This window comes from Hyla sarda, chromosome 4 (assembly GCF_029499605.1).
Source record: "Hyla sarda isolate aHylSar1 chromosome 4, aHylSar1.hap1, whole genome shotgun sequence".
Classification (NCBI taxonomy): domain Eukaryota; kingdom Metazoa; phylum Chordata; class Amphibia; order Anura; family Hylidae; genus Hyla; species Hyla sarda.
The window spans coordinates 52,738,409-52,751,290 of NC_079192.1; the positions used below are offsets into that span (position 1 = coordinate 52,738,409).

Consider the following 12,882-nt stretch of genomic DNA (forward strand, 5'->3'; position numbering starts at 1 on the left):
TGCGTGACGTCAGGAGGGGGTGGGGCCGACCCCCGCAGCGCGCACTCAGTGTTCGGAGCTAAATGTTCCGAACGCTGGCCAGTGGAGTACCACTTTAAGCTGAGAAAAAAACAGACCTGCAGTATTTTTTTCTCCACTAACTCGCATCATTTGAATGGATTCAGGGAATGGAGCTCAATGCAGATGTGAACCCAACATTTTATAATGTATGGTGTACTGCTAGGCCACTTGTCTATGAAATACAGGTTCAGGTCCATTCATCTGCAATAGCCACCACCACCTGGCCTTCTCTAATGCATCTCTGCCGATAGACCGCAATGAGTTCTGATTGTGACCATGATTGACTAGTGAAATAGGATCAATAGGATAATGGCAAGAGGTTCACTATGTAGAGGTTTGGGTGTGAATGACCTATTTATACCCAGGACTGTATCCATAACAAGGGGGCATCCTCTACATTTAGAGAAAAGAAGGTTTCTACACCTGCACAGACGGGGGTTCTTTACTGTAAGAGCAGTGAGACTGTGGAACTCTCGCCCGGAGGAGGTGGTCATGGGGAACTCTGTGAAAGAGTTCAAAAAGGGTTCAGATGCATTTTTGGAGAATAATAACATCGCTGGTCATGTATACTAGATTTATAGGGGCAGAACGTTGATTCAGGGATTTATTCTGACTGCCATATTTGGAGTCGGGAAGGAATTTTTACCTCTAGTATGAGGTTTTTTTTTCTCTTCCTCTGAATCAACTCAGCAGGAACTCAATAGGGATATAGGTTGAACTTGATGGACTCTGGTCTTTTTTTCAACCTTATAAATTATATAACTATGAGACATAAGAGCAGCAGTGTTAATAGGGACCTGGTATTGGACAGATCCATAAGACATTGCTTGTACATCAGACAAGTGGACAATGAACATGCGGAGAAAATAGAGAGCAGTGCCCTGTGCGACTTGTAGACTAGAACCAGTGTCACTGTCCAGCACAAGTAGTAGAAGAAAAAGCTCAGGCTCCATTGCACAATCTTGGTAAAAAGATGACCTGTTTCTCAGGCTTAGCCAATGCCAATGTTTCCCAACTAGAAGCTCAAACGTTATGAGGATCTTGGGATTCTTGGAAGTGGCTCCACACATTATGAATATTACCATATACAGTGTGATTCAAAAGGGATTCATGAAAATACACACTATGTATCCAGGTCTTATCCTTACATTACAAACGTTCAATGTGATTTGCATTGATGACACGGCAGATGTCTAGGTGGTAGTCCAGTTCTGGCTAGACGTGGCCAGCAGATCCTTGAATATGGACTCCAATGTTTTAGTGACGCATTGCCTCAGGTCCAGGGACATGCACACATAGGGCTTTTGGATGTTGTCAATCACAACCCCCCTGTCTGCACTGCCCCCCGTCACTCAGATTTTGGGTGCATCCGTTTCTACACAGTGCACTTTTCAGTATAAATGACACATTATCTTTATTCTGATGATCCATATGATTACAATGACACCCAATATATATCGTTTTTATTTTACTACTTTTAAAAATAACTTCTTGTAAGAAAATAAGTGCGCTTGAAATTGTTCTCTTCTGACGCCAATAACGTTTTTATTTTTCTGTATACGGGTATGTATGAGGCTCATCTTTTTTGCTATCATTTGTAGTTTTTATCATTTTTGTTTTCATTGGACTTTTTGATTATTTGTTATTAATTTTTTATATTATATACCGGTATGAAGTGACAAAAATCAGCAATTCAGGACTTGCTGATATACTTTGATAGTTCAGACATTTACACACGCAGTGATACTACATATGTTCATGTTTTCTTTTTACATAATTTAATTTTTTTGAAGGGAAAAGAGGGAGATTCAATACTTTATTACATAAGGGGCTTATTTACATTAATTACTCCCCCCCCCCCTTTTATTCACTATTTTTTAGTCCATAGGAGACCATTACATGTGATCTTCAGATTGAAAACACTGAACAATGCTGTGCGATAGAACAGCATTGATCACTGTTGTAGGTGCTGCACTATTACAGGCTGCCTGCACTATTGGAGCGCTGATGAAACAGATGGAGGCAGGTAAGGGCCCTCCCGCCTTCCTCTTAGCTCTCACTCTAGTTTCATTGTGGTGGTCCCAATCAACCCACTAAGTTAGCCATGAGGTTTTTCCCATTTTAGATGCCGCAATCAACTTCGATTGCGGTGTCTAAAGGGTCTAAAGCATCAGCTGCCTTATTGGTTGATGATGCTGAGCTGCCTGTCGCCAACGCGCATGGGGGCCCCATGATCCTCTATTGCCGGGGGCGCCATGAGTTGTCAGTCCACCCCTGACTCCTGCCTTCCTTTAGTGCCTGTCAGACCTGGTAAAACAACATATTTCATGTGGGTGGAAAGTAATCCAATCTGCAAAGGAACAACAGTTGAATTGCTTTGTCCCTCTGCATACTGGGGGTTGTAGTGTTTTGTCCCTTTGCATATTAGTACAGACTCTAATATGCAAAGATGCAAACTAGGGCTGCATGATATGGGGAAAATGTGCGATTGCGATTATGGGCCTAAATATTGCGATTTCGATATGCAATGCCATATAATAAATAAATTGTGAAATCCCGCCATTTCATGTCCAATCTCCTCCATTTTACAACTATCCACCCATTTTATGCCCACCGCCCATTTCACATCTCCCCCACGTCACATTCTCCCCTCATGGTCACATCTTCTCCCCATGTCCCCATGTCACACATTCCCCCCCCCCCATGTCACATCCCCCCCCTGTCACACACCCCACCCCCCTGTAGGTAGCTTTTTGTACTGCAGCAATACACTGGGTTTTCCCGGGCGGTTTTCAAATCTCCCACCGGATCCGGGAAACCTAGTGTGTTTGCTGCCGAAAAAGACCTTTCCCCATCAGCCAATCACTGGCTTGACAGGTGACACTACTGCGGCCAGTGATTGGCTGAAAAGGGAAAGGTCCTACTTGTTGTATGGAGAAGAGAGGAGACACCGGACCGCACGGAGGGGAACGGCATCTGCAGGGACCGGGAGTAGGTGAGCAGAAGGTTTTTATTATTTTTCTCCCTGTGTCCTTTTACTTAGCTCAGTGTTTTTCTACCAGGGTGCCTTCAGCTGTTGTGAAACTACAACTACCAGCATGCCCAGACACCCTTTGCCAGTCCAGGCATGCTGGGAGTTGTAGTTTTGCAACAGCTGGAGGCACCCTGGTTGGGAAGCACTGGCTTTTAGTATTTAAATTTGTTTTTACCTGCTCTGGCCGGCCCCTGCCTGCAGCAGCGCACGTGAGCCGGCCCGAGCTGATAATTGCAAGTTTTCCTGGGGGGGTCGTATCGCTATATCGCAAAAAGCAAAAATAGCGATTCAATTGCTTTTGCGATATATTGTGCAGCCCTACTGCAAAGGGACAAAGCACTACAACCCCCAGGATGTACAGTGATAATTAGAGTCTGTAGTCAAGACACTAATATGGAAAGGGACAAAGCACTACAACCCCCAGGATGTAAAGATACAATGCATTACAAGCTTACAGTGTCTGTAGTGCCTTGTGTGCTGGAGGTTGTGTGCTTGTAGTGCATTGTATCTTTACATACTGGGGGTTGTAGTGCTTTGTCCCTTTCCACAGACTATAATTATCACTGTACATCCTGGGGGTTGTAGTGCTTTGTCCCTTTCCATATTAGAGTCTTGACCACAGACTATAATTATCACTGTACATCCTGGGGGTTGTAGTGCTTTGTCCCTTTGGATACTGCATACTGGGTTGTAGTACAAAATAGTGAATAAAATATTTTTTTTTTAAGTTAATAAATGTGAATAAGCCCATTCCTTAAAGGGGTATTCCGGGCAAAAATATGTTATCTCCTATCCAAAGGATAGGGGATAAGGTGTCTGATCGTGGGGGGCCCGCTGCTGAGACCCCCGCGATCTCCCCGCAGCACCCGCATTCTATGCAGGGACTGCATCTCTAGTTTCGGAAACCTCCGGGTTTCCGGGACTGGGGACGTGACGTAACGTAACGTCACGCCATGCCCCCTCCATTCATGTCTAGGGGAGGGGGCGTGACGCCCCCTCCCATAGACATGAATGAAGGGGGCGTGGTGTGATGTCACGACCCCTTTAACATCATGGCTAAGGCGGGCCATCACAATAGAGCACTATGAGGGAGATTTATCAAAACCTGTGCAGAAGAAAAGTTGCCCAGAGCAACCAATCAGATCGCTTCTTTCATTTCTGAAAAGGTTTCTGAAAAATGAAAGAAGTGATCTGATTGGTTGCTATGTTCAACTTTTCTTCTGCACAGGTTTTGATAGATCTCCCCCTATTATAGATCTCCCTCTATCATAGACATGAATGGAGGGGCATGCCGTGACGTCACGTCCCCAGTCCCGGAAACCTGGAGAATGCGGGTGCTGCTGGGAGATCGTGGGCGATCAGACACCTTATCCCCTATCCTTTGGATAGGGGACAAAATATTTTTGGCCGGAATACCCCTTTAATAAAAGTTTTAATCACCCCTCCTGCTTTTCTTTTTTTCAAATAAACAAATGTAAATGAAAACAAAAATAAACAAATGTGTTATCGCCCCATACAGAAGAGTCCAAACTAGTAAAATATAACATTAATTAAATGGCGTAAATGTAAGAAAACATCAAAGTCCAGAATTGCAGATTTTTGGTCACTTCATACATTAGAATATTTTTTTTTTAATAAAAAGTCCAATTTAAAGAAAAATGGTACCGATAAAAGCTACAGATCACATCGCAAAAAGTGTCATCATATGGGTAATAAAAGAGCTATAGGGGTCAGAAGAGGACAATTTTAAGCATACTTATGTTTTTAGCAAAATCTATAGAGGGACATTTATCTTTGGAGGTAGAGCTTTTTTAAAATGTATTTATTTTTAGCTTTGGCGCATTAATTGCTGCAGGTGCGCCTAAGAATAGATTCATGAGGTCCAGAGGTTAAAGGGGTATTCCATGATTTTTTTTATTTGACTATGCTACAGGGGCTGTAAAGTTAGTGTAGTCCCTAATATAGTGTCTGTACCTGCGTGTGATGGTTTTTTCACAATTCTTTTGTGGTTATCGCCCCAATATTTATTATTTTTAACAGCATAAATTAGGCTGGGTTCACACCACGTTTTTGCAATACAGTTTTTTATCAGGTTTTTGATAAAAAAAAAAAACGGATTCCTCAAAACCTGACTAAACTGTATGAAAACGTGTGTACAAAGTTTTATCTGTATACAGTTGAAAACCGTATACAATTTGAAAAATGATGTCCAGTTGCATCCGTTTTTTAAGAAAAAAGACCTATACGTTTTGAACTTTTCACTCCATTATGAATAAAGTTTCACTTGTTTGATTGAAATTCCAAGAAAAAAAAAGTAAAAAACCGTATGGTGAAAACTGGATGGAACCATATGCACATACAGTTCTGTACTGTTCCCATTGACTCCCATGTTAAAAAAAAAACATATACGGTTTAATAAGTTTTTTCACCCGGACCAAAAACCGTGGTAGGCCACGGTTTTCTGTCCAGAAAAAAAAAAAGTAAAAAACTGTGTGGTTTGAAAAACGGAGACAACCATATACAATATGGAGCATACGGTTTTGAATGGAAAGTCTATGGCCACGGTTTGCTGTACGGTTGCATACGATTTTTTTTTTTTTTTTTTAACGTATCCAAAAACTGTATAGAAAAATCGTGGTGTGAACCCACCCTTATTCAGGTTTCGGGTTTCCCAGGTTGCAGTGCGTCGTGACTTGACATCACTAGTCAGGTGATCAGAGGGAGCCTGTCCTGCTTCAATGCGTGGAGCGACCGCTGGGTGGGAGAGAGATCATTTTACAACAGCTGGAGGCACCACTGGTCTATTCATGAAGAACAAGGTAGAAAAGTAAGCTTGGCGGTACAAACTTTTTTAATATTATGAGAAGTGCCCCTTTAACTCGAGCCCCTGCCCTTCCAAAAGTCTGCGCACGTCCCGTCTGTGCACGTAATCTGTACGGCTTACAACGCAGACGTCTTCATAAGTTTTTTTGGGTTTGTCAGCCTAATAGGCTTTCCAGGACTGCGCTCGTATACTACTCGAATAGCGATCACTGGGGGAGATTTATCAAAACCCGTGTAGAGGAAGAGTGGTGCAGTTGCCCATAGCAACCAATCAGATCGCTTCTTTCATTTTTCACAGGCCTCTTTCAAAATGAAAGAAGCGATCTGATTGGTTGCTATGGGCAACTGCACCACTCTTCCTCTACACAGGTTTGGATAAATCTTCCCCCCACTGTCTCTTCCGAAGTGTTTGGGAAGCGTAGACTTTTCTCATGAACCCCAATGTGAAATGCAGCTTCTACGCAGAGCACATTTACCAAATTTATTCTGGAGGCTTCCACTGTGCCAACAGGCCCCGTTTTTGCAAATTCCAACACACAAAAAGCTTTTTCTTGCTTTAAAGGGGTACTCCGCTGCTCAGCGTTTGGAGCAAATCGTTCCAAACGCTGGAGCCGGCGCCGGGAGCTCATGACGTCACACCCTGCCCCTCAATGCAAGTCTATGGGAGGGGGCGTGACGGATGTCACGCCCCCTCCCATAGACTTGCATTGAGGGGGCGGGGTGTGACGTCATGAGGGGGTGGGGTTATGACGTCACGAGCTCCTGGCCCCGGCTCTAGCATTCGGGTACTCCAGCGGAATACCCCTTTAAAGGGGTACTCCAGTGAAAATCTTTTTTCTTTTAAATCAACTGGTGGCAGAAAGTTAAACCTATTTGTAAATTACTTCTATTAAAAAATCTTAATCCTTCCAGTACTTATTAGCTGCTGAATGCTACAGAGTAAATTCCTTTCTTTTTGGAACACTGATGACATCACGAGCACAGTGCTCTCTGCTGACATCTCTGTCCATTTTAGCAACCGTGCATAGCAGATGTATGCTAAGGGCAGCATGGGGGCTCAGTGGTTAGCACTGTTGCCTTGCAGTGCTGGGGACTTGGGTTCAAATCCCACTAAGGACAACAATAAATAAAGTGTTATTATTATTATAATAACGTCAGCAGAGAGAACTGTGCTCGTGATGTCATCAGAGAGCATTCCAAAAAGAAAAGAATTCCCTCTGTAGTATTCAGCAGCTAATAAGTACAGGAAGGTTTAAGATTTTTTTAATAGAAGTAATTTACAAATAGGTTTAACTTTCTGCCACCAGTTTATTTAAAAGAAAAAAGGTTTTCACCGGAGTACCCCTTTAATGTCGCCATCTTATGTCACACTAACATTACAAATTTGGGTCTACAAAGTAAAAGCTGTGCTGGTTGCTGGTTGGTTGCCATGGGCCACTAAGCCAGTTTAATTATTTGCAGAACTCTACATCATGGCCTACTGTGCAGACTATATAAGGCCCGCCACAGTATATGTCGGAATACCTTTTTTGCTGGTGTGCCGACATACAGCACAGACATATGTTCCTTTTTCTAACGGGAAACTGGCGGAAGAATTACTGAAGCAAAACATGGGTAAAGAAAATAAACAAAAAATGAGAAATAAGACACAACGTAGACATGTCTGGGCTTAATAATGGACAAGTAATGAGAATTGAATTCTGGAAGAAGAAAACCTGAAGACTGTTTGGGCTGAGGAAATTCAGGTAGAATTCCATTGCAGCAGAGTCCCATAGATTTAAGTTGGATTTTGCTGCACCCTGCACATGGTGGAATTTCGGAGGCAGAAACACCAGCCATGAAAATTCCTATTCCGGTGAAGTGAAAAAAAAACTGTGACCTGTAGCCGAATGTGACCTGAGCTCAGCCCTTTTCAGTACTGATTGCTGTTAGGGGTTAGGATTAGGGTTAAAATTAGGGTTAGGGGTAAGGGTTATGATCGGCTGTTAGGATTAGGGGTAAGGGTTATGATCGGCTGTAAGGGTTAGGATTAGGGGTAAGGGTTAGGGGTTAGGATTAGAAGTTAGGATTAGGGTTATGATTAGGGTTTATGGTTACAATTAGGGTTAAGGGTAAAGGTTAGGATTAGCGGGTATAGAATTAGGGGTTAGGATTAAGGGTTAGGATCTGTTGCAAATGTTAGGATTAGGGGTAAACAATAGGATTAGGATTAGGGGTTAGGATTAGTTGTAAGTGTTAGGATTAGGGGTAAACAATAGGATAAGGATTAGGGGGTAAGCGTTAGGATTAGGTTTAGGGGTTAGGTAGGGATTAGGGGTAAGGGTTAGGATTTGTTGTGTTAGGATTAGGGGTAAACAATAGGATTAGGGGTTAGGATTAGGGGCAAGCATTAGGATTAGGTTTAGGGGTTAGGATTAGGGGTAAGGGTTAGGATTAGGGGTTAGGATTTGTTGTGTTGGGATTAGGGGTTAGGATTTGTTGTGTTAGGATTAGGGGTAAACAATAGGATTAGGTTTAGGGGCTAAAATTAGGTGTTAGGATTTGTTGTGTTAGGATTAGGGGTTAGGATTTGTTGTGTTAGGATTAGGGGTAAACAATAGGATTAGGTTTAGGGGCTAAGATTAGGGGTTAGGATTTGTTGTAAATGTTAGGATTAGGGGGTAAACAATAGGATAAGGATTAGGGGTTAGGATTAGGGGTAAGGGTTAGGATTAGGGGTTAGGATTTGTTGTGTTAGGATTAGGGGTAAACAATAGGATTAGGTTTAGGGGCTAAGATTAGGGGTTAGGATTTGTTGTAAATGTTAGGATTAGGGGGTAAACAATAGGATAAGGATTAGGGGTTAGGATTAGGGGTAAGGGTTAGGATTAGGGGTTAGGATTTGTTGTGTTAGGATTAGGGGTAAACAATAGGATTAGGGGCTAAGATTAGGGGTTAGGATTTGTTGTGTTAGGATTAGGGGGTAAACAATAGGATAAGTATTAGGGGTTAGGATTTGTTGTAAATGTTAGGATTAGGGGGTAAACAATAGGATAAGGATTAGGGGTTAGGATTAGGGGTAAGCATTAGAATTAGGTTTATGGGTTAGGATTAGGGGTTAGGGAGTGAGAGGGAGACGGCTATAAAGCAGAAATGTGTGTCCCTGTGTAGAGGGTCACATTCCGTTACAGCGACACAGTTTTCTGCATTACTCTGGCCACCGCAGACAGAATTGACATGTTAATCCTTTCTGCAAAAACCGCATGGAAATTCATTACTGTCTATGCAGACTGCAACGTTTCTGAGCGTTCCCATTCCTGCAGAATGTCCGCTCAGGAATTTTCCGGACAGGTGTCCCGCCATGTAAACATACCCGAAGGGTCAAAGTCCCATTGGAACATGTCCATTCTTTAGGTGGAACACAGATCCACAACGGACATTTTTGCCATGTGAACTTACCATGAAAAGCAATGGGAGGCTGCTGTCTGCGGAATCTGCACTGAATTTCCATGTGGAAAAACTGCACAGAATGTCTGTAGTGTGAACTAGCTCTAAAGGTTATCCCATCAGGAGAGGTCCTGCACTTGGACACCCCATATCTATGAGACAGAGTGGAGATCCAATACAAGCACCAGACCATGCCGCCTCCCCCAACAATACCAGCCAAGGTAGAAGGACCCTCGCACGCATTCACTGCCGGGGGGCACTACAAATGAAAACGGGGCTGACCATATAGGCAAAGTCTTCAAGTGTAGGACCGAGACATAGCATTCCAATGCACAGCAGATATCATTACATACCTGGGTGATTTGACATTCAGGAGCCTGAGAAAGCTGGAATGGATCACTGGATAACATGCACTCAGGAAAGCTGGGTGGTAACTGGGTCTGGGTGTCGCTCAATAGATAGAACTCGAAAACAGCTTAATGAACAACCAGATGGCAGAGGACTTTTTTTTTCTGTCACACGGTCATTGCTACATATTGAGAAACTATTACTACGATTACATTGTAAATCACAAACGTATTTAAAGGGGTACTCCGGTGGAGAAATGTTTTTTGTTTTTTAAATCAACTGATGCCAGAAAATTATACAGATTTGTAGATGACTTCCATTTAAAAAATCTTAATCCTTTCAGTACTTATCAGCTGCTGTATACTACAGAGAAAGTTGTGTAGTTCTTTCCAGTCTGACCACAGTGCTCTCTGCTGACATCTCTGTCCATTTTAGGAACTGTCGGGAGCAGGAGAGGGAATTTGCTTCCAATCTGGACAGTTCCTGACATGGACAGAGTTGTCAGCACAGAGCACTGTGGTCAGACTGGAAAGAACTACACAACTTCCTCTGTAGTATACAGCAGCTAAGTACTGGAAGGATTAAGATTTTTAAATAGAAATAATTTAGAAGTCTGTTTAACTTTCCGGCACCAGTTGATTTGAAGACATTTGTTTCCCACTTGCTTTCCACCGGAGTTCCCCTTTAACTCCCCTAACCAAAAAAACAAACAAACAAAAAAAAAGCAGTTGTTTTGTCTGGATTATAAATGGCGCACAGGAAATCTTATCAGCAGGTAAAGGCTACATGCATTCAAGTGTTCAACCATATTAGGGAGGATGGATGTAAAATGCGGGATAGACAAATAGGTGGGGGTGTAAAATGGGGGAGGGGGAGCATGAAGGACTTCGCCATTTGTTTATTATATCGGAATCGCAACATTTACCTCCATAATCCCAATATGACGCCGCCCTAATGTTCAATGAATTCGGCTCTGGTCTAGGCTATAAATATGCGCCCATCCTTCTGATAGGGAAGAATGTGCTTACATAAGGGTTAATCTATTGACTTGCTGTAACCAGAGGTCTGGTGGCATTAACCCTTGCACTACCACACTCTCCAGTGTCTCAGCCGGAGCGATATGGGTTTATCGCGACGACCAATATAACCGCACGTTTTCCATCTCCATTGCGGTCACCAGCGCCCCACAGGATAAGGGTGCACGCACACCACGTTCTTGTTATACAGTTCCCGTATACGGTTTAAGGTAAAAAAAACTGTACGGAACCGTATAGAAAACCGTATGCATTGACGTAACATTGTAAACCGTATGTCAAACGCATCATCCGGTTTAGACCGTTTTGCGTCTCATACAATTTTGTCTGTTTTTCTTACCCACCCGTACCCAAAACCGTAGACTACAACATTTTTCGGTCCGGGTGAAAAACTGTATTAAACCGTATACGTTTTTTTTTTTTATCACGGGAGTCAATGGGAACCGTACAGAACTGTATGTGCGTACGGTTCCATCCGGTTTCCACCATACGGTTTTTGACTTTTTTTTCTTGGAATTTCAATCTAACAAGTGAAACTTTATTCAAAACGGAGTGAAAAGTTAAAAACGTATACGCTTTTTTTCTTAAACAAACGGATGCAAACGGACATCACTTTTCAAACCGTATACGGGTTATAATTTGTACACACGTTTTGATACAGTTTAGTCAGGTTTTGAGGAATCAGTTTTTCATCAAAAACCTGATACGGGAACTGTATTGCCAAAACGTGGTGTGAACCCAGCCCTAAAGGGGGATGAATACTTATGCAAGCTGCAGATAATGGATTATTATCCTGTCATTTATAATCCAGTTGTTTTCTTGATTTAGTTTTTTTTTTATTATTATTATTTTATTTTAGGGGGGTTAAATACTTTTGCAATGCAATATTATATATATATATATATATATATATATATATATACACACACATACATATATAGATGCAAATCATAAAATGTTGCATCTGCATCACTGGACTAATACAGCTACTCAAATTTACTATATATATATACATACACACGTACACACACACATAATATATATATATACATACACGTACACACACACATAATATATATATATATATATATACACACGTACACACACACATAATATATATATATATATATATACACGTACACACACACAATATATATATATACACGTACACACACACATAATATATATATATATATATACACGTACACACACACAATATATATATATACACGTACACACACACATAATATATATATATATATATATATATATATATATATATACACACATACATATATAGATGCAAATCATAAAATGTTGCATCTGCATCACTGGACTAATACAGCTACTCAAATTTACTATATATAAATATATATATATATATATATATATATATATATATATATATATATATATAGTTAATTATTTATTTCTATATTTTCTAATAATAACAGGATATCATAAATCCTCCAAATATCATGACATGAATATTGTTGCCATATTTGTATAAATCTCAGTATATAACAGTATTCTATAGATAATAATTATTATTATTAATAATAATAATAATAATATAACATAATGTGGATTGGAGGTCATTTTAACCCCCAGCGGGCGCTATCTGTAATTGTGCGCCGCTACATAGTCTCCACCACCCCCTACCCATAGAGGGCGCCCTCTCCCTCCGCAGGACAGGTATATAATGGTACAGTATATACACTTACCACTAACAGGCCGCCATGTTCACAGCCAGACCCCTCTTTCTCCAAGCCCCGCCCCAGCCGCGATCACGTGGCAACTTGCTGGGTTCAGGTCTGCGAAAGGCGCCGTCACGTGATTTGCAACCGTGATCTCGTGTGATAAGGAAACGAATAGTTTTTAGTCAGATCTCGCGATACTTCATTTAAAGCCAGTGTTTCCCAACCAGGATGCCTCCAGCTGTTGCAAAACTACAACTCCCTGCATGTCCGGAAAGCCGAAGGCTTTCCGGGCATGCTGGGAGTTGTAGTTTTGCAACCCTGGTGTGGCAACACTTCCCCATGCTGTTGCAAAACTACAACTCCCATCATGCACAGACAGACAGCTGTCAAGGCATGATGGGAGTTGTAGTTTTTGCAGTAATTCGGTATGATGTTATCAAATTGTGAGTGGCAGCCA

General features: G+C 41.7%; 1 protein-coding gene across 8 annotated transcripts in view; it reads right to left on the minus strand.

Annotated features, from left to right (window-relative positions):
- The window catches only part of DDHD2 (DDHD domain containing 2), a 72,248-nt gene extending 59,671 nt beyond the window's left edge, over positions 1-12,577 (minus strand). For 6 of the 8 annotated variants that reach the window (XM_056570924.1, XM_056570927.1, XM_056570925.1 and 3 more), the window contains exons 1-2: positions 12,450-12,550; positions 9,697-9,872 (exon numbers count right to left, since the gene is read on the minus strand). In XM_056570924.1, the coding sequence (XP_056426899.1) occupies positions 9,697-9,753 (57 nt within the window). In that variant the 5' untranslated portion in view covers positions 9,754-9,872; positions 12,450-12,550. Of the gene's footprint in view, positions 1-9,696; positions 9,873-12,449 lie in introns of all 8 variants that reach the window. The other 2 variants (XM_056570928.1, XM_056570930.1) reach the window with 2 other exon arrangements.
- Positions 12,578-12,882: the final 305 nt, after the last annotated feature.